The 24,657-nt window shown below is 43.0% G+C and overlaps 1 protein-coding gene across 10 annotated transcripts in view; it reads left to right on the top strand.

Annotated features, from left to right (window-relative positions):
- Positions 1-22,356, top strand: part of FGGY (FGGY carbohydrate kinase domain containing) — a 414,785-nt gene extending 392,429 nt beyond the window's left edge. For all 10 annotated transcript variants that reach the window (XM_047726124.1, XM_047726127.1, XM_047726128.1 and 7 more), the window contains 2 exons: positions 16,962-17,023; positions 22,124-22,356. In XM_047726124.1, coding sequence (XP_047582080.1) covers positions 16,962-17,023; positions 22,124-22,205 — 144 coding nt within the window. In that variant the 3' untranslated portion in view covers positions 22,206-22,356. The remainder of the gene's footprint in view (positions 1-16,961; positions 17,024-22,123) is intronic.
- The last annotated feature ends 2,301 nt before the right edge of the window (positions 22,357-24,657 follow it).

Below are 24,657 nucleotides of genomic sequence, written 5' to 3'. Positions count from 1 at the left end.
AAATACCCAAGGGCATCCTTACTTTTAAGTGTAGATGAGTTTAAATGTTGGAGGTAGAGAATTCTAATAATGCTTTAGTTTCAACTAAAAGCTTAAATGAACATGTAAATATGCCCTGCCCCCAGAAATAGTTTACTTAAATGATTTGTGTATATAACTGAGCAGTTTATTTGGTTGTGGATGCAACAGTAGGTTAAAATTCTTTTGAGCTGGGCAGACATGTCTCCTGACTCCACCACTAAAGCTTTGTCTGGAGAAGCCACATTACTGCTTTGCTCAGTTTCCTGGCCTGTCAGAGTTAACATGCATTTTGAAGGGATGCTTTTCTTTTCCTCCTGCCCCTCTTCTCTCTTTCCACATGGCCAGTGTCTACATGACCATTTTGTTTACCCCATCATTTTTGTCTTACCAAACCCCAACCCAGGATGAAGCCAGCCTCTTGCCTGCCTTCTGCCTTCCTAAAGGCACTTGAGCACTGTGAGGAAGTACTATACAACCATAAGGCAGGCTTGTGTCATTGTCCCCAGCCAGCCTCCCTTACCCAGGTGTGGAGTTGGGTGTGGCCCCTGGGAGGCACCAGCCGGAGCCTAGAGGAGAGATGAAAGCTATGGCTTCCCTCCTTACTCCATTCCCACAGGTTAGCAGATCCATCCACCATGGACCTTCATGCAGGTGGCCCTTTCGCTCTGGCTTTCTCTATGGGTGTTGGGAGTCTCTCCCTCTCCTTGCTCCTTTAGGCTAGGAGGCAGTCATGGCTCCCCACTGTTGCTAGTCATGGGTTGCTGGTTTCTTTTCCCAAACCTTCTTTTAAACAAACCCATGATTAAGCTTTGCCTCAGTTGCCCAGTTTGAGTGTCCCTCTGTTGCCTGACAGGAAGCTAACATATCAGCTCAATTACCTGTTTTCTGTAATAACCCCATCAAACTTCCCCCAATTCCCAGCCTCATCTTTCCTCTCATGTTCAGAACCAGGACCTACTTACTCTCAGCTACCATCTACCTTGAAGAGAAAATAGAAGCCATTAGAAAGATAACTGCCATCCAGCTGTGTGTCCAGTCATATGTACCATTGCTGATTCACACCTGGCATGAGAGCTGACTGCATATGTCTCCTCCCGGCTCTGTGTTCACTGACATCACATCAGTAGCTTGAAGGTGGCCACAGTGGAAGGATTTACACTAGAGAAATTGGCAGATGCTACAAAGTAGGGCTTTTTTTTTTTTTTGGTAGAGCCAGTTGTTAACCTTTATCAGCACATCACTGCCTATATCCAAATGCAAACTTTTTCTCCTTCACATTTATTGTGTTGAAAGAGATTATAATGGAACAGCCTGTTATTGGAGGCTCCTCCATCCCCCACTACCTCTGGCAGCCCACTCAATCCATTATCCATTCTTACTCCTGTCTGTTTGCTAGCTCCTTCTCAGCAGCATGGAAATGTGCTCTAGACTTGTCCTGTCCAATATAGCAGCCATTAGTCGAATGTGGTGCCTGAGCACTCAAAATGTGCCTAGTGCAACTTGAAATGTGCAAAATATACGCCAGATTTCAAAGAGTCACTGTGAATAAAAAACATCAAATGTCTACTAATTGTGTTGATTACTTGTGAAATGATAATATTTGGGGTATAATAAGTTAAATAAAAGCTAATAAAATACTCATTTCACTTTTTTAAGTGACTCCTAGAAACTTTAAAATTACATAACTCACATTATTTCTGTTGGACTGTGCTACCACACCCGCTCTCATCTTAAACATAAAATCCTTTCTTCTACCTGTCAGCCCCCTCCAATTCTTATCTTCTCACAATCAAAAATGTTTTAAAAGATGGCTGTCCTCACTGTCCTGATTTCCTCACTACCGCTCTCTGTGGTAACCTTAAGCAAGGATTTGCAGGACTTTACTTCCACAGTTGTACTAGCCTAGGTCACTGATGCTAACCTAGACCATTGCTCAGCCCAAAGGACTTTTCAGTCCTTACTCGGCTTTACCTTTGGCAGCATTTTGCAACATGGAACAGTCCCCACAATCACACATTTTTCCACTGACAACGTACATATGTGATTTTCCTCCCACTGCTCTGAACGCTGCTTTCCAAATTCATTTGCCAGCTCCCCTCTGTCCTCCACTCAGCACTATATGTTGATCTTCTAGAGGGTTCTGTCCATCTTATCCACTTCTGAGGACTCATTTGCTGTCTACAGCCCATAGCTCAGCAGCTATCCATATAACCTGTTCACTTAGAGGGCTCACAGGTACCTGGATTCAGACGTGTTCAAATCTGAATTCATCAACTCCACCTTCGCTTGCAGGACTGGCACCATCTCATTCATGGCACAGTCTGTAAATGGGGCCACATCTACTCACTCTCCCCTGCCAGAACCTCAAGGACATTATGAACCCATCCTCTCCTTCCTTTCTACTTCAGTCTCTCACAGTCACTTTGTAACTACACCTCATGTCTCTTGAATCCTTGCCCTTGGCTTTAATTCCACACTCACCACCCTCTTCTGGGTCACCGTCATCTCTCACCTGGACTGCTCCAAGGGCCCCTTGAATGGTGTGCTTGCTTTCATTTTCACCATTCTCTAATCCATTGTCTGTGCATTAGCCAAAGTGACCTTCTACAATTGGAATAGGATTGCTCTTGCTTAAAACCCTCCAGTGGCTTCCATTTCACTTTGGCATAATGATTTGTAAGACCATCAAATTCTGACTGTTGTCACTCTTTCTGTTCATTCTGTCTACTCTTGGACTTCTTTCAGTCCTTTAAATGTGCTATAATATTTCAATTTCAAATATGCATTCTGTGCAGCCTAGATGTCTCTTCATCAGCCACCTTTTTGGGGCCAACTCCCTTTGTACCTGTAGGTCATTCCCTCAAAGTAGTTTTATCTCCCTCTGATCTTCTCCTATAGCATCAATTTTCCTCTTGTAGACTCTAAGCTCCATGAGGTCTAGAGATCAGAGCTGTCTGGCTCACTGATGTATCCGCAGTGCCTAGCACAATGCCTGGGGCACACAGCAGGCATTCAGTAACCATTTGTTAAACCATGAAAGTAACATCTGACTCAAACTTGCCATTTTGGAGAAGATGAAACTGGGATCCAACAAAAGGAAACAACTTGTTCAGAATTATAGAGCCTAGACTAAGGTTAATGCAAGACCAGAGCCTCCTTATTTCCAGATCAGTTCATTTTCCAGTACATCATGTGCCTGTCTATAATTTAGTCATAGAGAGAAGTAGACTGAATGCCCTACGTCTGTGAAAGCCACAGGAAGCTCATAGTTGTAACTACAGGTGACATAGTTGTTGTTTTCTTCGTTTGTTATAGGTAAACGGCCTAGAAGTCCAATCCAAAAATAGATGCCATGTTTCTAAACCCAGAAGCTACTAAACTTTTAATCTCCACAGCCTCCATTGTGCTCATTGTTCATCTTCTTTCCCCTCATGAACCAGAGGAATCAGCTGGTATTCAGTGTTGGATAGTTTCTCCATTCCACGCTCTTTATCACTCCCCAGCCCAGGCAGCATGTCACATGGAACAGAAGATTAGGAAATACTCTATTGTCTTTAAATAGTAGCACTCAAGAAAACATTACAGGGTCCTGTGTAGTGCTGGGGTGGAGATGGGTATAGTAATTATAACAATACAAATAATCCCAATTTTTAAGCTAGTACTTTGTGCCAAGTACTAATTTAAATGCTTTGCATGCATTTTCTTTTTTATCTTAATAACTCTGTGAGTAGTTCCATTATTTCTGTTTTGAAGATGAGTAAACTGAGGCACAAAGTAGTTAGTAAATTGGCCAGGCCATTCAGTTAGAAGAGCCAGGGTTCCCATCTAATTGGTCCAGAGCCTAGAACTGTAACTGTGACATCTGACAATGAAGACTATGTTGAAATGACAGTTAGGAAACACCAAAAAGCTCAACTGAGGGAGATCCCAAAGTTGCTTTATACAGATTCCCCACTCCTGATTACTCATTTAATTCATTAGTCCATCTGCTCATTCGTTTTTTTCATTCTCTCAACACACATTTATTGAAGAGTCACATTATATCAATTACTGGGAATACTGAGAAAAATTGCTGGCCTCTATCTTCTTAGATCTCATAGTCTAGTTGGGAGACATATAAGTAAATAGACATTGATCCTACTGTGTGTTCAGTGCTCAGATAGAGGGAAACCATGGGGCTCTGGGAACAAAGAAAGCTTATAAACCAAATTCAAAGGACACCATGATAGTTTATTCAGGACTTGCATTCCACTCCTTTCCCTCTCTCTGTCTGACTTCTGCTTTCTCCTGGCTTCTCAGTTTCCCTCCAGCACTTCTCTTGCTTTAGTCCTTTGGTACCTTCCTTGGCCTTCCCAACACCTAGCTTTTGATTCAAGCTCCCTCCTTGTCTTCTCCCTCCTGAAGTTGGTTTGATATGAATTCTGGCTTTGCCAGAAGGACTCTTATACTGAAGACAGTCAGAGGCCAGCCCCCAAAGCTAAACCAGGGTGTCCAGGACCAACTTTTAATATGACTTTGGCCTCAAAGAGTTGGATATCCAATACAGGGAGCTTTAAAGAATATAGTGGGATGGATGGGTGTATAGATATCCTATATTTTCAATAATTTGGTTACTTACCACCTAACCTAAACAGAGAAATTGATCCTAGTAGTTACCCAACATTCCTTGCAGCTCAGTCATTGTGCACTATCTTAATACTGTCACGTTTTTGTTTTTTGCTACTAGTTATGGATCCTGATCTGTTGGCCAGAGAATCTTCTCTGTATGGAGTTAACTTGAGACAGGCGGTATAAATTTCTAAGGTGCTCAAATGCTGAGAATTTTCAGGATGTTGTACTTTCTCAAGTAGCAATCTCCCATTGGCCTGCTCTGCCCTAAACAAAGTTTCTGTCTTATAGTCATAAATGAGGCATATCCTGGCCATATAATTTCTGTGAATTAGTAGTACCAATTGAATTTTGCAACTAAGAGAGTATTTGTGATGATTCTTACTTGTCAATGTGTTTGATATAATAAATGGTGGATTCTACCCTTGCTAACCAGAGAAATTAGAGCCAGAAGGGATCTGCAGAGTGAAAGATAAGGAAGGGATTGAGAATCTGGATATTACCATGAGGTGAAGAAGGACTTTCAGTAGGAATGATGGGACAAATGAGATAATTGGACTGATGGGTAGTTGAAGCCAGAAAGTGGCTATTAGAGCATTGGAATATACATAAATGTACTAGCAAGTGGATGATAAGTTTTAGAGTATGGCTATGGGGATGAATGCTGGAGTAAAGTGGAGATGAATGGTTGTAGAGTTGGAAGCATTTTGAAACCGTAAGACTCAAGCATTGGTTGGGTCTTGTAATTGGATGCTCAAATCTTCCAAGATAATGATAGGGAATGATAGGGAAGCCCAGGTGATGGTAGGTGTCAGCTTCTTTTAACATAGGGATCCAAGCAAGAGGCCCGAGGGTGATAGCCGTGAGCTGCACAGGAGCCAGGTATGATTGTATGCCTGTCATCAGGTGATACAAACCTCCAAGGGGCAAAGCTTTTTGCTTGCTGATGGAGGAATAATTGTCTGGAAATGATTCTGCAGAGCCATGAGAATATTGATACCCAACACCTTCCCCAGCCCACCCACATCACCAGCCTGAAACATATACCCAAGTATATTCTTGTCAACTCTTGCCTTTTAATAGTTTCTGGGAAAATAGGGTTTGTTTCAGTTGATGGGTAGATAGTAGTAGTAATAATAACTTTAGATTTACGCATTTAATTTGTATAAAACAAACTTGTAAGTATTAAAACTCCCATTTTCAAATTGAAGAATTTGAGACTCGGAGTACTCAATGGTAGAGCTAGGATTTGAGTTACGGTCTCAGTATCACTGAAGCCCTTGTTCTACAGTGAATGGGTAAGGGTATAAGTTCCAAAGCTGTGTGTTTCCCCCATATTTCAAGTGGGGATACAAAGTAGGAAAGTGTTTAATACCGTTCTGGGCTGTAGGAAGTAACAATACATGTTAGCCCCTACTACTGATCGTTGTTGTTGTTGTCGATGGTTATTATTATTATGGCTGTTTCAGTTCCAGCTCACTGCCGAAATCTCAGCCAGAAATCTCAGCAGGACCCTTTTCCCCCAATCGATAACAGATTAGTGGATGGGTAATGGCTTACAGTTTTGAGTCTGTAATCTGTCTGGTGCTTATATTAAGAAGCTTGATATTTTGGCTTTTAGAAAACCCTTAGCAGGCGAGTGAAACTCAGGTAAATAGGATGAGTAGTTGCTCACCCATTCATATTCGGACCCAAGGGCTTCGCAGCCGAGCCATGTGTTAGGACCCCAGCACTTACCCTGGCCTCCAGATACTACAGCAATGGTGGGTAGCCTTCCCTATGGTAGAAACACTCCCAGGGTCATGTGACTGAAATTGGAGCCTGCACCTTGCTGGAGAAACACAGTGGGTGTGTTGCCTCTCAGAGTGGACCTAGTAAAACCCTACTAAAATGTACCCCCGGGAGTTAACCATTCCCCTTGTCAACTGAGAGTGAATCAAAAGAAGACACCTTAGGAGAAGGAAAGGAAAAGTGAGTTGAGGGAAATTGGAGGGGGAGATGACACATAAGACATTGTGGACTCTGAGAAACAAACTGAGGGTTTTGGAGGGGAGGGACGTGGGGGTTGGGTGAGCCTGGTGGTGAGTGTTAAGGAGGGCACATATTGCATGGAGCACTGGGTGTGGTGCATAAACAATGAATTTTGGAACACTGAAAATATTAAAATAATTTTTTAAAAAGCTACGTGCGTGGAACAAACAGATTGCAGACCTGGGAAGACTTTAGAAATAGTTTAATCCAACCACCTCATTTTACTGATAAGGAAAGGGAGTCCCAGGGAAGAGAAGGGGCTCACTCAGGGTCATACAGCTGGCAGTCATTTTGTTTCAAAAAATTAATACGAGGGGCGCCTGGGTGGCTCAGTGGGTTAAAGCCTCTGCCTTCGGCTCAGGTCATGATTCCAGGGTCCTGGGATCGAGCCCCGCATCAGGCTCTCTGCTCAGCAGGGAGCCTGCTTCCCTTCCTCTCTCTGCCTGCCTCTCTGCCTACCTGTGATCTCTGTCTGTCAAATAAATAAATAAAATCTTTAAAAAAAATTAATACGAACAATCTTTCTATACATCAATAAACTCACCTTCCTGCCTTTGTAAACACAGTATAATGGCTGATGGCTGTAATTGAATTTGTCTTTGACAGTGGAGAAAACAAGCTTTTAGGGTTTTGTGGGGCCCTACAGTCATCAAGAGAAGATAAGTTGTCAGGAACTAACCTAAAGCTCTGCCTATGGACTGACTGTGAGCTCTTTAAGGAATAGGCCCGGTATTATTCATGAGTTAAGGCAAGTTGTGAATCCTACCTAAGCTACTTATTAGCTTAGGCAAGTCACTTAACCTCTTTGAGCCTCTGTTGTAAATTTAAATCCCAAGACCTTTGTCACAGAATGTTTTGAGCATCAGGTGAGGCGAGACATACACAGTGCCTTTGCTAAAGTAAGAATTCAGTGAGTGTGTATGCTCAGCTAACATTTAACTAATATTAACCCTGTAAAAGCTAGGGATACATCAAAGAATAAGAAAGCCAAGGACCCTGCTTTGATGGAGCTTAGTTTCAGAAAGGAGGAGCAGAGGTGAGGGCCACAAAGGGAGAGGTAGACAGTAAATGAGGGTGCAGATAAATTAACAATATAATTTCAGGTGATGCTAAGTGCTATGAAGGGTTTTAAAGACATGAAAATGAGACGATCTGGTAGAAGATGTTTGGGAGAAGTTTCAGCCAAATGGCAAAGTCTGGCCGCTTTAAGATTACATTTGAAGAGGACCTAAATCATGAAAGAGGCAGGCAGTCAAATATCCAGGAGATTGGGCATTCCTGGGAGAGCAAGAGCAGGCAGGGGCAAGATTGACATGTTCAGTCAATAGCAAGATACTGGTTATTTCCAGTATGAGCAGGACAGTGAGCGAGGGTATGAGAATAAGGTTGTAGATGACAGCAAAGCACCATCTCGAGGTTCTAGGCCATTTTGCAAAATCTGAACATCATTCAAAAAGCAGTAGGGGTCCATTGCACGTTTAATAGTGAGAGTAACTGTAATAGAACAAAAACTAAAGATTTTATCCTTGTCCATGGTTCCTGGCACACAGCTCCTGAGACCCTTTGAATCTCCGGTGTAAAAAGTGTCTTTTGTATACTGATGAGATGACTGGTGTCTGGGAATCATGGACAGCTTCCGCAAGGGTTGATTCAATCAGTGGCCAGTGATTTTTTATCAATCAAGCTATGTAATGAAACCTCCATAAAAACCCCAGAACAACAGAGTTTGGAGAGCTTTGGTTAGTGCCCCCCAGAAGGCGTGGAAGTTCCACACCCTCCTGCCCACCAAACCTTCCCTATGAATCTCTTCTATTTGGCTGTTCCAGAATCACAGTCTTTATAATAAACCCATAAGAGTAGGTGAGCTGGTTTCCTGTGAGCTGTTCTAGCAAATTATCCAATCCTACATAGGACAACTGGTCACGGGAATCCCCAGTTGATAGTCAGAAGTACAGAGGGACTTGTGACTGGCATCTAGGGTAGGAGGTAGTCATGGGGGACTGAACCCTTAAGTCTATAGAATCTAATGCCAACTCTGGGTGGTGTCAGAATTGGATTGAATTGTAGGACACCCCATTGGTGTCTCAAGAGGTGGGAAACTGATTGGCGTGAGGAAAAACCCCACAAATTTGGTGCCAGATGTACTGTGTGTAAAAAAAACAGCGCAGAGAGACAGAATCTAACTTAGGTCATTCACGGATCCATTCAAAATGTTTATGGATCCCCTCTTCAGGCCAGGCACAGTTCTTAGTGCAGTGAATGAATCCAGTAACAACCCCTGGCCACATGCTAGTAGGCTAATAAATACATAAAAATGCATAGAGCATTTACTATGTACTGGTACTAAGTGCTTTACCTGAAAAACTCGTGTGAATCTCACAGCAGCCCAGGGAGAGGCATACTATTAACTGTCCCCATTTTTAGAAGGGGAAACAAAGGCTAATACAGAAGCTAAATCATTTGTCAGCGATTATACAGCCAGTACGTGGTTAAGCCCAACTTCAAACCCTGGCAGTTTGCTGTAGTCAGTCTTTCGTCTTAATCATGGCACTACATTTGCTTTTTCTGCAAATCAATCTGACTGGGCTTGGGGGTCTTAGGGGACCAAAGTGGAAATGAGGAGACTAGTTAGCCTAGGTTAGTCAGAGAGTGGGATACGGGAATTTTCAGCAGTGATGCAAGGAGGTGTTATTCTTCCCACTTTATAAATGGGAAAACTGAAGCTTAGTTCACACATCTGGTAAGTTAGCAGAGCCCAGATACAATGCCAAACCTATCTCAAAAACCCCGTATCTTTTCTGCTAGCATCTCCATCTCCTGAAGCATTGTAGGGCCTCGGCGTACCCCCCCTCTTTATGATCAGGAGGCTATTATGAGGTGTATTTGCTGTCAAGATTGCTGGGTGTTTAGATTTTGTTTTTGTTTGGAAGGTATTATATAATTAAAAATTACAAAAAATATGAATATTCCAACACATTCACTTATACACATATAGAGTGTTGTTTCTTCTTCTTTTACAATTTTTGCATTAAGATAGAGTATACATAAAGTGAAATACACAGATCTGAAGCACACATTGTGATGAATTTTGGTAAATGTTTATACCTGTGTAATCTCCACCCTAAACAAGACCTATGTGTGCACACATGTGAGTAGATAGGTAGGTGGGTATACAGATATATGGATAGAACTTAAAATTACAAATAAAGGGCAAGTCTCCACATAATGATTAATGATGAAGACTTCTCCCACTCTTTCCTTCCTCTCATCCCTTCTTCTAATTTGACATTGTTGTCATCAATGCCTGGAGGTTCACAGAATACCAGGTGCAGGTCAAAAGATGACTGTATCCAAAAGCAAAGCAAAACAAAATAAATAAGAGAACAACTAGCCATTTCTTCATGTTTGTTGGAGGAACAAAATCACATTGCTCTACTTTCTGTTTTTCTATGGAGGGGTCATGTGCCTCAGCCCACACTTTACCATGTGAACTTGTTTTCCAGTAAAATGACTCAGAGTTCGTCAAGAAGGCAGATTCATGTATTCAGAACTATGTGTCAGCATCTCTGGAAAAAGGTGCAGTGGACTGTGTACTGGCTTTTGCGCGCACACACACACACTCACACACACACACACACACTTTGCACACAGGAAGTTCTCACAAGTAATAAGCAGCAGAAGTGCGATTTGAACTCAAGCTTAGGGGACTCACTCAAGGGCCAAGCTTTCTGTATTACAGGGAGGACAGGAGCATCGAGTCTGAGTGTGGGACTAAGCAATGGCCTGGACTCAGAATTGGACTGGAATTCTGGTTCACTGCATATTGGCTTTATGGCTTTGGACAAATGGCTTTATGGGTTTTTGCACTGTGTTCCCTTCCTTGATTCATAAAGTGGGGATAGATGATGATATCGACATCATAAAGTCATGTTGGGGTTTTAAAAGGTCACATACATAAAGCCATTAGCACCATGCACAGCATAAGAGTAGAAAGTACTTGGGAAATGTTGGTTTGAGCCAGTAACATAGCAATGGCCATGGGAGTTGGCTGCTAAGTCAATGGACAGCACACTTTTTGAATCAGTCAAAAAACGTCCAAGCTTGCAACTTCAATACATGGAAACTTGTTGATGGAGAAGCATAGTTGTGTTCTACTGTAATGGTAGATTCTGTGCACTGTAAGGCAGATGAAGTACAGCTGTAATAAAATATTTCCGATTCTTGCCTATTATTATACTTTCATACTAACACTATGCAGTACATCAAGGTCTATTATATATCTATGGCCAGATGAGTTTCTAATGATTTTTTAAAGTTTTTTGATGCCTTCCAAATGATTGTATATGTGCCTGTGTACTTATATCTCAGCTGGTATTCTAGATCATTTTGATTTCTTCCCAGTTCTTGTCTTATCTGACCAGGTCTTCATTACTGTTGTATTGTAATATGAAGAGCTAGTACCAAGTAAAAGTGTCACTGTTTTCTTATTTCCTTGGATCTGAATCATCACTGTTACCTTTAATCCACTGACTGAATCTTTTTCATCTGCTTGTCCATTTTGTGAAGGTTAATGTAAATGAAACTAGATAATACCTGTAAATCCAGTAGCCTGGAACGTGTAAGTGACAACATGGACATGTCCCTGGATGCTGGCAACCCGGGCAGTTGCAGTGCTCTCTTCCCCTGCGTGGTGTAGAGATCCCATGCTTCTTTTAAGAAGCCTCATGCATGGGACGCCTGGGTGGCTCAGTTGGTTGGGCAGCTGCCTTCGGCTCAGGTCATGGTCCCAGCGTCCTGGGATCGAGTCCCGCATCGGGCTCCTTGCTCAGCAGGAGCCTGCTTCTCCCTCTGCCTCTGCCTGCCATTCTGTCTGCCTGTGCTCTTTCTCTCTCCCTCTCTCTCTGACAAAAAAAAAAAAAAAAATCTAAAAAAAAAAAAAAAGAAGCCTCATGCATCTTGCATGACTCGTGTCTACCCAGTGTGCGGACCAACTGACCAGTCTGGTGATGATCTGCATTCTCAATGCTGGTAAAGTTTAACTAATTTCTTGAGACTAGAAATCATATAAATGACACTCTTAGTATTTTCTCCTGGAACCCTAATGGGTCCTCCTGTGCACTCCCTGGAGTGCATGCACTGTTTCAGAAACACTGGCTTACATGATCTTACATTGCCCACATGATGAAAGTCCTCACCCTTTCATTCAGTGACTCGGCAAACATTAACCAGGCACCTGTGAATACTAGGACCATGCTAGGCTAGACACCTGCAGTAACACAGTTTTTGCCTTTGGGGAACGCACAGTATAGCTCCCACTAGGCTAGGTCCCGATCATTCTTCCCCGTAGACTGTGACTGTGGACACTGCCAAGCTTGCTGTGGCCTTTGGTGCTTAGGTCTAGGCTACCTGATGGCCTTCCCAAATTCTTGAGGCTGTTGTTTCGCTTCCCCTGGCTAGGGCAGAAGGTACCAGATCCCCCATTCCTCACATTACCAATATTAGTGTGTCTGCCCCTCAGGGGATCCCCATCCTCTCTGTGGGTGTTGAAGAGCCCCTTTCTTCCCTTAACCTAATTTCCCTGGGTAACTCACCCAGTGTAGCCTTCAAGCCCTTTGCTAGCTCCCAGGCCAGGCCTTAACACATGAGAACTGGGTGTCTCCCAGGCCCACGCAGGCCTGGGGATTGCTGGTGCTGCAGCCTGCAGAGTGGTAGCGCGGCCTTGACACAGCAGGGCAGGGTCAAACCCCATGAATGCGATCTTTCATGACCATGGTACAGGGCCCCTATTTTTTCCTACAGAAACCCTTCACTTGCTTTCAGAAGTGACGATCAAATGTGAACTTTCATGGTTTATTTATAGCGCTGCCTTATAGAGAGAAAGAAAAGAAGTGATTAAAATGCGATTTTACAAAATATTTTGTTTGTAAAAAGCTTTCATTGTGTGGGCAAAAAGGAAAGAGAAAAGTCACTGTATTCATTGTGCTGTCTAGACTCTCACACAAAGAGGGTAGCGTGCTGCAAATTAAGATTGTCCAGCCCCTGCCTGCTGACAAAAAGTATGAATTTTGAGGCCAACTTCAAACAAACCCTTCTGAACAGAAATATATTGTGGGGGGGTGACTATATTTAGCACGTGTCAGCATTCCCATAATAAATTCATATTGTTATGCTCTGGTAATTTCCAGATTTATTGCAGCCGGTGGGTTCCTGAGGTTTTGGCTTTATGTTAGTGATTTGGAGAAATTTAAAAAGCCAGCAATGCTGTGTCTGGTGACAACAGTGACTCTCTGGGCACCCTCCATATCGGGTCCAGGACCCGTGATGAGCTCTGCCTCCCAGGATACGGGAGGATCACGAGTCGTTTTGAGTGACTATAGAAGCATAATATCTATATGTATATTTTAGAATGCAGTATTTTTTATTATCCTTAAATTATCAAATCCACATATGCCACTGCAGAATATTTAGAAAAGACAAAAAAGAGAAAAAAAGTTACCACCCATGCTCTTGAACCTGTTAACATTCCAATGTATTTTCATCCAGTATTTATTGTGCACATATAACTTGTGTTTAGGACAAACACGGTTCCTGAGATAGAAGTGAGAAACGACTGTGTTTATGACTCCCACCGTCCCCTCACAGTTGTGCAGTAGAACAAGTTTTTCTCTGCCCTGGTTAAAAATTCTCATAGTTGCATTGCTTTGTTAGATCAAGTACAAAGTCAGTCTTAGGTAGCACAAGTTTTAGGGCCTCTTTAAGTTGTAAGACATGGCCAAATTCAGAAATGTGATGATCAAGGAATATATTATAGTCATCACATGAGTTTTCATCTAAAGATGAGGCCTCTCCCTACTCCGCAGCTGGGGTCTGCTGCCCATGAGAGGACAAAGCTGGGATTAGTCTTCTCTCCTCCCCACTCAGTGGCTCTCTAGCAGATTCATTTTTTTTCTTATTCCTTGAGGTAGTTGGAGGATGTATGGGAAGAGAGGTCAGGGGTGTAAAAAATTCTTATCTGATCTGTTCTCTTTGCCTACTATGTGTTTGTAGCTGGGCTACATCAAAGATTTTTCTGGAAATCCTCTACTTTTAGAAGTCTCCCACATACAGTATCTTGTCCTTGTTAATGCTACTCTAGTAGACTATTTATTCTTCTCTTCCTTCCTAAGACACTGAGTAGGTCAACTCAAGCTTCTTCATACAGACTCCCTCTGCCTCATGCAGTAGCCATATTAGACAGTGTCTGAGACAGTCCATGATAGTTCTCCCACATGTGGGGCACCTAGGGTCCATGGGGACCAGCCATGCCTTTTGGAGTCTGACAGACTCTGGCAGTGCTGGCTGACTCCAGTGCTGGCTCCGTCACTTCCACACCGAAGCTGCCAGCGAGCCCTTCTCCACACGGGAATCCCACTCAGTCCGCAGTGTCCCACAACCTCAGGGATACAAGCAGATTCGTTCCCTGTTGTCCTCAGTGAAGCCGTGCTCTCTTGACTTGTGAAGGGGGAGGCTCCTCTCAGCCCTCCCCTGGAAGTAAGCCTGACGCACAATAAGCCAACAATTTAAAAAAAAAAAAAAAAAAGGAAAGACAAAAAAATCTCTTTTTCTGTCCTTCCATGTGGATAAAAGGTTTAAGAGTTGATTAATGGGTCCTCAACCACCCTTTTTACAAATTTTTCAGGGTGGTCTGTTTTCCAGCTCGCTTTGGTATCTTATATCTGTCAACTTTAGATTTTAGGCAAAACTTCCATTTTAGCATTCTGTCATGTGTATGACCCTGAAGTTCATTCATCCCGTAGTCATTCCCTGAGTGCACACGATATACCAGATGCTGAGTTTGGCAGTGGAAATAATTATAACAGTTCCCGTCTTAAGGAGCTCGCAGTCTAGTTGGGGAGGCTGGTGTGCTAACAAAAAATTGTGGTGCCATGTCATAAACGCTAGGATAGATGGCATAGCACGAGTTGCTGTGGGAGCAAATAATTCAGTCTTGGTGGGAGGCAGGCAGCAGGGATGAGTCAGAAAAAGCCTCCTCAGTGGAGTCAATACCTGAGCTAAGTTTAATGTTTAAATCTGTGCTTTTTTTTTTTTTAGGGATCAAAAGAACCTCTTTTTAAACCTTTGAAATCTCTAGTGCCGTTGTTTGTTTCTCAGTAATTTATTTTAAAAACAGGAAAGGTAATGTGAAGAAAGGAAGAAAGCCTTACCATCTTCCACATGTCCACACATCTGTTTCAGCGGGAAGGGAAGGGGCTTGTGTGGAGCACCTTCTATGAGACAAGTTTCCTGGGTCCCACCCTTGAAGGCAGTCCTGGAATGTCATCTCAAGGCTGAGGCATAAGCTCAACCCGGAGGAGTATTTCCCAAGGCCATTTTCAGGATTCCAAGGAGCGAGAAGAGGCAGAACCATTCTGGAAACCCTGCGGAGTGCTACTCAGAAAGAAAAAGCAAGGACAGGACAAGAGAATGAGGGGCAGAGTTAGCGCTGGGCATTGCTGAGCCCATCTCCACAAGATGGAGTGAGGCTCACTTTAAGGGAATCAAAACTTAAGTCTGTGAAGGAAAATACAGGGTGAGCAGAGCTCTTCAAATATCCTTGTGAGCTGGAACGGCAGCAACCTCAAGATGTGTTTGGCTGTTCATCCCTCCACAAAATGGGCCCAGATTGTCCTTTTTCAGCTCTTTTAACCTTGGTTTCCTTTCCAGTAATTTTTCATAATTTAGAAAATCTCCTCCTTTCTTAAAACTGCCATTTCTTTCTGTTGTCACTGTGCTTGCTAACGTCAGCATCTCTGATTTCCTAGTCAGCACTTTTAAATCCGTTGAGGGCTGGGAAACCAGAGAACTCATTCAGAATGTTCATGCCATCCTTGGGGAAGAGTTGGTAGAGCATCCTCGCCAGAGTGGAAGTATGTATAAGTGATTAGCAAATGAGACGATACCAAGTTTCCTAACCCTTGAATAACTACTGAAGAGAAATTTATCTATTTCTAGCAAAGCAAAGTTTATCACCCTCTATTTTGATCACAGTAAATGTCTCTTCCACTCTGTGGTGAGCCCTGTGATGAAAGGACCCATGCCATCTTCATCTCTGTTTTCTGTTGAATGCTGCTCTTGACACATACAAGGGGCTCAGTTTATTTTATGGATATTCTAGATGTTGAGTAAGCAATAAGTAGACAAAGCGCCTGGCCCCAAGTATCTTCCATTCTGGAGAGGGCAGGGAATGAGAGGGAAGATAACAAACACATAAACCAGTAAATATAGGGCATACCAGAAGGGAATCGGTCGTAAATAATATACGGAATGTGTACATTTATGTAAATATAAATAAATTTATATAAATAATGTATAAATTACTCCTTCCCTAGCTACTGTGTAAGTTTCCCCAGGACAAAGTGTATGTCTTATGCAAATCTAACACAATGTCTGGTACATAGTGAGTAATTAATACATATGGGGAATGAGAGGTCGTACATATGTGAACCCAGGATAACTATACCCTTAACAATTAGAGCTCCATAACAATTCCTAAGGCAGGCCTACTGTGGCTCCCCACTGCCTGCCCTCTCCCTAGGCAAGTCTGTCGGACTCCAAAGTTTGAGGCCACTCCTTTCCCCTTAACTTTTCCTTTGCTTTACTGGCTCGGGGAGACTGCCCAAGGAAACCTAACCCTCTCCTTCTGATAATGGAGCCCACACAAGCTGTGGCTGATCTCAGTGCCACACACGCCAGCCACGTCCACCCAGATGCTGCCATTCACTGTCTGCTCCATAGCCACATTGTAAAGACAAGTAAATCAGACTCAGCCCAGAGGCCTCACATCTGTGCTCACAGTTTTAGGAAAAAGAACTTAAATGTTGAGCAGAAGAGGTCTTAAGGATGTTATTCTAGAGAGCAGGTGCAAAGTGGGTTCCATTCAGTTGTAGTTACCTTGAGTTTAAGTAAACAATGCACTTAGTGGCTGATTATGTTGCCTTCTGAAGCCCTTATGTCCAGGTAATGAGAAGACTAAGTAAGTTCCTCTCCCCACTCCCTGCAGGTGGTCACAAAAGTGCCTTGCCGTTGGGGTTGGATAGGCCCTGGAGCCCTCAAGACTGAATCATTTATTAAGCGCAAGCTGTGTGGTCATAGGTGTAACTTTTAATGTTTATTGGGTTTTATTCTTACTATCAAAGAGAATAAGTTGAAAAAAAAATGGACTCACTAAATATCTTAAGGGAGAGGGAATTCTAACTAGAATGTTCTTGCTTTGATCTTAACTTTCCAATTCAGCTCTTTGTGTTCTGTTTTCCGTTCGACAGGAGGCAATGGCAAGAATGAGCAAAGTTGGGAAGGTCGTGCTTCCCAGACTTGAGGATAAAAGGTAAGCTTATATTTTATATGCACCGTGCTGAGGAATGAGGACAAAGACATGTAACTGGAGAGCTAGAATAAACCTTGGGGGCCAGGAATCCAGTTCTTTCATTTAATAGCCGATACAACCAAGTCCCAGAGAGGTGATGTCACTTTGTTACCTAATGTCACAGAGCTAGGTAGGGCCAGACCTGGGGATCAAATACAGACTTCTGAACTCCCAGGCTAGGGTTCTTTCCCCTAGAGGTCATTAGCAGTACATCTGAGCTTCTGTTCTGAAATGGGGATCTCTTATATCTTCCACCAAAGGACACAATAGTTCTGTCTGTTCTTCTGCCCTTTGCATTACTTGGCACTGAGGACTACAACATGACCTTGATCAGTATTTCAACCCCAATTCACAAAATACTAATTTTTTGAACTCCTGCTATATTCACAGCATTATGCTAATATGCCTATAAGCAGGGCCTACAGGAGACTGAGACATAATCTTATGTGTGCTCATAGATCATTTCAGAAGGAAAGGATAAGTTCTACAATAGAAGTATTACCAGGTAACAAAGTAGCCCAAGGAAGAAAGGAATGTGACCATGTACGGGTGAGAGACAACTTTTGAGAGGAGATGAAGTCTACACTGACGTTAATGCTTAAAAGAAATGGGGAGGACGTCCTTACTGGAAGGAATAACATATGATAAGTTATAAAGGTGAGAACAGCACGCCATGTTCAGATAACTATAAACAGTTCAGAATTCTGAAATACAAAGTATGAGATGGGGGTAGGCAGGAGGTGAAACACGGGGGAGGGGATATGGGGGGGAGTCATCTCATAAGGAACTCTGAGGCCTTGCTGAAGACCTCAGACCTCACCTTGTGGGCAGATTGGGGATACTGAGCTTTACGTAGTGATAGACCTGGTCAGATACAGATTTTAGAACGATCCCTTTGAGAGGATGGATTAGAAGGCCCACAGGGGAAAGGAGAGGCCACACGGAAGGTTTTTGCAATAATCTAGTGACAGATGAAAAAGACCTATGTTAAGCCATCAGTAGTTTAAAAAATGGAAGGGTAGGGGTGCCTGTCTGGCTCAGTCTAAAGAACATGTAACTTCATCTCGGGGTCATGAGTTTGAGCCCCACACTGGGCATAGAGATCACTTAAAAAATAAAATCCTTAAAAAAAAATTTTTTTACATAAAAATGGAGAACAGTTGTGCTAGTGACTTTACAGTTGTATTTGAAGTTAAGCATAAAAACAAATTTCACCTTCTGTAACAGCAAAGGTGTTGATCCCACCAAAGCATGATTGGTATTTAACAGAGTTGGAAATGTCCATGGAAAAAACAATCCAATTTCTTTTCCTTTTCTGAAAGAAGGTCTCCAAGTGGAGTTGTATTGTTAACCCTCTGAATGTAAAACCCTCTAGATATGAGGGTCAGAGAGGCAGGCTATTACCTGGGGGGAACTCAAGTCAGGAACATGGAGAGGTCTGAGCTCCCAATGGCCTTGGGAACCTAGCCTAGCAGCTTCCTTCTTTTGCAGAAACAGATTCTTCTTCTCCATCTCTTTGCTGACCCTCCCAAGACATTTGAGGGAAGTCTATTTATAAGTTCCTTCAGTAAATCCACATGTTCCCTTGAAAAGAATCTTTAGCTTCTCAGTCCACTGGGAGCCCTCCTCTGTGGAAGCAGCACACGTGGTACTCTGGCACCATCTACAGGCGGCCCCAAGGTTTGCAATTAGAATGATGGCATTACCCTCAGAATGGCTCTCTTCAGCATCTCGTTACCTCAAATCACATTACTATCTGTATGAGACACTGGCTTAGGTCTGTGCCACACAGAATCCACGGAATGTGAGGAGAATTTGGAAGCAAGGGGATTCAGTGGATGTTAAAATTCAGGATCGTAGAGAGCATAATCTGGTGACCATGGTTCAATGTGCTTTTTTTTTTAAAGATTTTATTTATTTATTTGACAGAGATCACAAGTAGGAGAAATGCAGGCAGAGAGAGAGAGGAGGAAGCGGGCTCCCTGCCGAAGCAGAGAGCCCGATGCGGGACTCGATCCCAGGACCCCGGGATCATGACCTGAGCTGAAGGCAGAGGCTTTAACCCATGAGCCACCCAGGCGCCCCAGGTTCAACGTGCTTTTTAGGAAGATCCCAAATCTCAGCCTTATGTGTGGCTGAATTTATCTTTGCACTCAGAGTAGTCACTTGAAAGTACCCTGGGAAAAAAATGTGCTTTAAAAAGCACTATCAACAGATAGTGCCGTCTACAGAATTAGAGAAAATATTTGTTTATCATATATCTGACAAAGGCTTAATACATAGGATATACAGAGTACTCTTAAGACTCAATAACAACAGAAACAACCCAAATCAAAAGTAGCCAAAGGTCTTGAATAGATATTTTTTCTAAAGATTATGTACAAATGGCCAATAAGCACATGAAAAGATGCTCAACAACACTAATCATTAGGGAAATGCAAGTCAAAAAATCATAATGAAATACCACCTCACACCCACGAGGATGATTACAATCAAAAACCAGAAAATAACAAGGGTCAACAAGGATGTGGAGAGATTGGATCCTTTATCCGCTGTTGGTAGGAATGTAAAATGATACAACCACTGTGGTGACTGTGGTGGTTCCTCAGAAGTTAAAAATAGAATTACCATATGATCCAGAAATTTCACTTCTGGGTATGTACCCAAAAGAACCGAAATCAGGATCTCAAAGAGGTATTTATACACACGTGATCATTTTTCACAGTAGCTAAAACATGGAGGCAACCCAGTGGTCACTGGTGGGTGAATGGATAAAGAAGAAATGGTGATCCATCCAATGGAACATCATTCTGCCTTAAAAAGGAAGGACATTCTGACACATGCTACAACTTAGATGAATTGGGGTCATGATGCAGAGTAAAAAGAGCCGGTCACAAAAGGACACACATTGTATGATTCCACTCCTATGAGGTACCTAGAGTCAAATTCATAGAGAAAGTAGAGCCGTGGTTGCCAGGGGCTACAAGAAGGGGGAGAATGAGGAGTTATTGTTTACAGGGTGAAGAGTTTTAGTTTTGCAAGTGAACAGAGTCCCACCGCCGATGGAGGATGGTGATGGTCGCACAGCAACGTGGGTGTACTTAATGTCACTGCACGGTACCCTTAAAAATGGCTGGATTTCATGCTTTGTGTATTTTATGATAAAAAAAATTTTTGAAAAAAAGAAAAAAGTGGGTGGGGGGTGAAGGGAATGTGCCTTGGATCTCAGCTTTCCATGTGTAAACAAGGAAAAATTCAGTCTACCCATCTTCTGGTGTTCCAAGATTATGGAAGAAAATGAAAATAGCATCAGTCCCTGTTTGTGAGCATGTGACAGCTTGCAGAGCATTTCGTGGCTAAAATTCAGCCCCTCTGTTCTGTAGGTAGGGTTATCTTCCCTCTTAGAGCAGGGAAACTGAGACTCACAGCATTTAAAGCAGTTGCCAAAGTCACCCTGACTTCTCAGCCTGGAAAGCCAATGCTTCTTCCACTGTACAAAGAGTAAGACCAGTGAGCAAAGATTGCTGCAAAATTGTCATGATGAAAATGGGAAATCTTCAAGTCTGTGAGAAGGTTATTAACCTAAGCTCCCTTCAAGCAGTTTGAGATTCCAGAATCAGGAAATCCATCTCATATAATGTAAGAAGTACTTAATGTTAAACCGTCATAGAGTATCATTAGAAGGATAAAATTTCTGTCCCTCAAATCATTCTAGGATTAATAAATTTCAAGGCTTATAGAGCAGCTTTTAGTAGAAACTATTTACTGCAAGATTGATGATATTGTTGGAATATTAATTTTTTTTAAAAATGTAGTGACAGTAACGAGTACTGATAACACTCACTAAGATCCAGGCACTGTTCAAAGTACTTTTCTTGCATTATCTCATTTAATTCACATAACTGCTCTGCTGAGATAGGTCCTATAATTATTCTCATCCACATGTATATAAGGAAATTTAGACACCGATGGATTGAGTAATGTACCCAGTGTCACACAGCTAGTATTGGCCAAGCTGAGATTCAAATCCAGGCTTCAGAGTTCACCTCTTGACTCTGTATTTGGTCCCATTACAGCTCATAAGAATGGTTCGGGTAGATCTCATATTAATCTACTTAGCTCTGCATGTTATAAGAAGTCCCCGTGTATACCCAGGGTTGCTTTTGCAGTCTCTTTCTTCTGATTCACAAGCTTGCATCAAAACGCCTTCCTGAGGACTTCTTTCCAGAATCTGCTGAGACATGCTAAACTGGCATCATCAATCCCTCACCCTACATCAGCTCCCCCAACCTAAAAGGAGTAAGGACAAAGGTGCAAGTGTTCACTTATAACTTATTCTAGCTGCTATTATCCCTTTCAGAATCAGGCTGCTCTGCCCTCTGTCTCAGGGCCAATACCTCATTCAAACAGGTTCAGGGATGACAGGTCTACCGGGACCCAGACAGAGAGTAGAGGGAGGGCAGGGTCCACTCTGGGGTGCCTGGACCACGGGGCACATCTAGAAGGAAAACATCAGGGACATTTTCAGAGGGTTTTACTCCCAGATAAAGGTGTCTGCAAAGGAAACATCGGTGTGGATTACAAAGGAAACAGGTGTAGAATCCACAAAGGGTGATGAAAATGTTCATTCTTATCCCTGGTCAGCCTGTGGTTTCTAAACCAGTCATCAAACCTGGGCTACTCATATATGAAATATTTATTGAAGCTGGCAGTGAGAAAGGGCCTGTGTTGAGTCTGGGCCCTTTTAGTATGGCACGGCGGAGGCTATGAAGTCAGACAGACCTCAGTTTGCTTCCAGCCTGGCCGGTGTTGAGCTAGACTTTCAGTATGCCTGTCTGAGCAAATGTCTTTATTTCTACAATGAGGATAATAACAGCCCGTGTAGGTTGCAGATAACAGCTGTGAGTCATGGTGAGCCATGGCTCGGGATGCTCTAAGCATTCAGAAAACAGGAGATGCCTGCACAACCGAAGAGCTACATCCCTGTTCTTCTGAATATAAGGGGAAGTTGCATTACGGTTTGGTCTGAGACCATCCAGCATACTCGTTTTTCTCCCACAGATACTACGACAAGAAATACCAAGTCTTCCTGAAGCTGGTTGAGCACCAGAAGGAATACGCAGCAATCATGAAAGGAGACTGAAGAGACCTTGCAGGTGTCGGTGCCAGAAGGTTCTTCGACACCGCTTCAGGGACCTCTGTCTTCCCATCTTATATTCGAGATCCTTTAGGTATCGCTTTATCATTTCTGTATCGTCTTTTAATAAAGACAACCGAGACGTGTACAACCAGAACTAGAGTCTTCCATTTCAAAGCACCACCATTATAGAGCTGGCAGTTTCTGCAGAAACGACCAGAAAGACACAAGTTTCACACAGGGTCCCAGGGTCTCCTGTGCCACTAGACCTTGGGGCTCAGTCAGTCCAGGTAAAGATCGTACTTGGTGGCTGAGTGTCAGCCGTTGAATGAAAGACTTACATGGCTGTAGGTAGGCCATCTAATGCTTATTTTATAGGTGGCCAAAAGCTTATTCTCAACCTCTTATTTTGGAAATAATTTCAGACTTACAAGAAGGTGGCAAGAGTAGGGATGATAAAAGAAACACCCATGCAACTACCTTTAACATTTCACCCCATTTGCTTTATCGTGTGTACATTTTCTCTATACATGTGTATGCACACATGTCTGTATATATGAATTTTGGAGTCGTTTGAGAGTGAATGTCCACAGACTTAACTTCTATAGAGCACTTTGATTCAATTTTCTGTTCGTATTCCAGTTTCGTCCGTAACTCCAAGTCCTTTAGGGCAGTTTTTCCCGTCCTGTACAGGATCCAGACTAGAATCAGACAGTGCACTTAATGACAGAATCCTCATCTTGCAATCCTCATATTAAAAGAAAGGTACAGGTAGGAGTCGTGAATGGATCCAGGAGGGAATTTTGACAAGTCACAGGGTGTATGCATGGTCTTAAAATGTCTCCTCACAGATAGTTTATTAGTTACTAGAGGAGAAATGACACTAATTATATTGGGACGAAATGGGACAGGATCTTAATTGGGTCATCAAAATTAATTTCAGATGGGTAGATGGACATCACGTGCCCCCAGATGTGAGAGCCTGAGGTCATAGCAACAGTCTGGCTAGGAATGCATAGTCTGAATCTAATCATTAAAAAAAAAAAAATCAGACAAACTCACAATGGGCAGCATTCTATTTTTTAATGGACTAGATTCTTCAAAAATGTCTGTGTCATAAAGACAAAGAAAGGCTGTGGAAAGTTTCCAGATTAAAGGAAACTAAAGAAACATAATAGCTAAAAGCTTTTGATGTAGACAAGTATTTGAAAAAAAAAAGAAAAAAGAGAGAGTTCCTTTGTTGACACCATAATACATGCATAAACTCACACAGACACATAACGTATATATACACACACTCACACGCCATCTCAGACCCACGAGTAACTACTAATGTTGAGTCTAGAGCCTTCAGAAGTCAGATGAGTTTGGATAGAGGACGTATAGGCTTTAGCAAGTAGAGGGAAAAATCACTATAAGTCAGTCAGCAAACATCTTGAAATACTTACTCTGTTCCAGGTCTTGTGGAAAGCACTGGAGCACATGGATTAAATAAAAGCAGGGCCCAGAGGTCCCCCTTTAATGAGCGAGAGAGAGAGACATAAGTGAATCCATCAGAGTACATTGTAAGAGACGCTCCCATAAAAGAGGGTCCCTGCTGCCTTGAAGAAGATCCAACACCCAGAAAAGGAGGAGGCAGCAGGTAGAAGGAAAGGCAGCATGGTGTAAAGGCTGTGGGCCCTGGCTTGGGACCCAGAGCTGCCTTTCCCTCTTATTAGTTGTGTGACTTGAGAAAGACCCTTAACCTTCCTAAGACTCAGTTCCCTTGTTTTCTAAAATGAAGATATTAACAGTACCTACTCTGCAGGATGACAGTAAGGCTTTAACGAGATGCTATGCGTAAGGCACTCAACTCAGCTGCCTAGGCCACATCTATCTTTTGCAGGGCCGGGTACCTAGAAGATGCTCAAAATAAGAACAGTAAAAGTTACTGAGTAGGACGACCCCACCCAGTTGTGAAGACCAGCTCTACGATGGCATTCTATGGTGTCCAAAGGATATCGACATCTTGGACACAGTCCAGTTTGAGGTGGGAGTGGACGTCCAGTCTAGCAGCAAGAGAAAGCCCAGCTCATTCAGCTAGACACCAGCCAGCACTTAGGGAGCGGAGGGGGTGATGGAGGAGGACTGGGGAGTCAGACTCAGCACCACAGAGGAAAAGTCAGGAACAGTAGGACCCAGGCAGGAGGTCAGGACCACAGCCAGACAAGTTTCAACCGCTAACGCTGATCAGCACTGACTCGGACACGGGGACAGGCCTGGGCTTGCTCTGGCAAAGCAGGAGTGAATGCAGTAGTTGCCCACGGCAGGAACACGGAGGTCGGGGAATGAAGAATGACTAGCTGTTTTCCTCTGTGTTCTCTCCAGTCCTTGCTCCAGGGCTGCGAGGCAGGTAGCCCTAACCTCACGCCCCAGCTGAGAAAGTGAGGCTCGGCACGGAGAAATAGCTTGTCCAGAG

Source organism: Lutra lutra, chromosome 4 (genome assembly GCF_902655055.1).
Source record: "Lutra lutra chromosome 4, mLutLut1.2, whole genome shotgun sequence".
NCBI lineage: Eukaryota > Metazoa > Chordata > Mammalia > Carnivora > Mustelidae > Lutra > Lutra lutra.
This window is presented reverse-complemented; position numbering and strand designations above follow the sequence as displayed.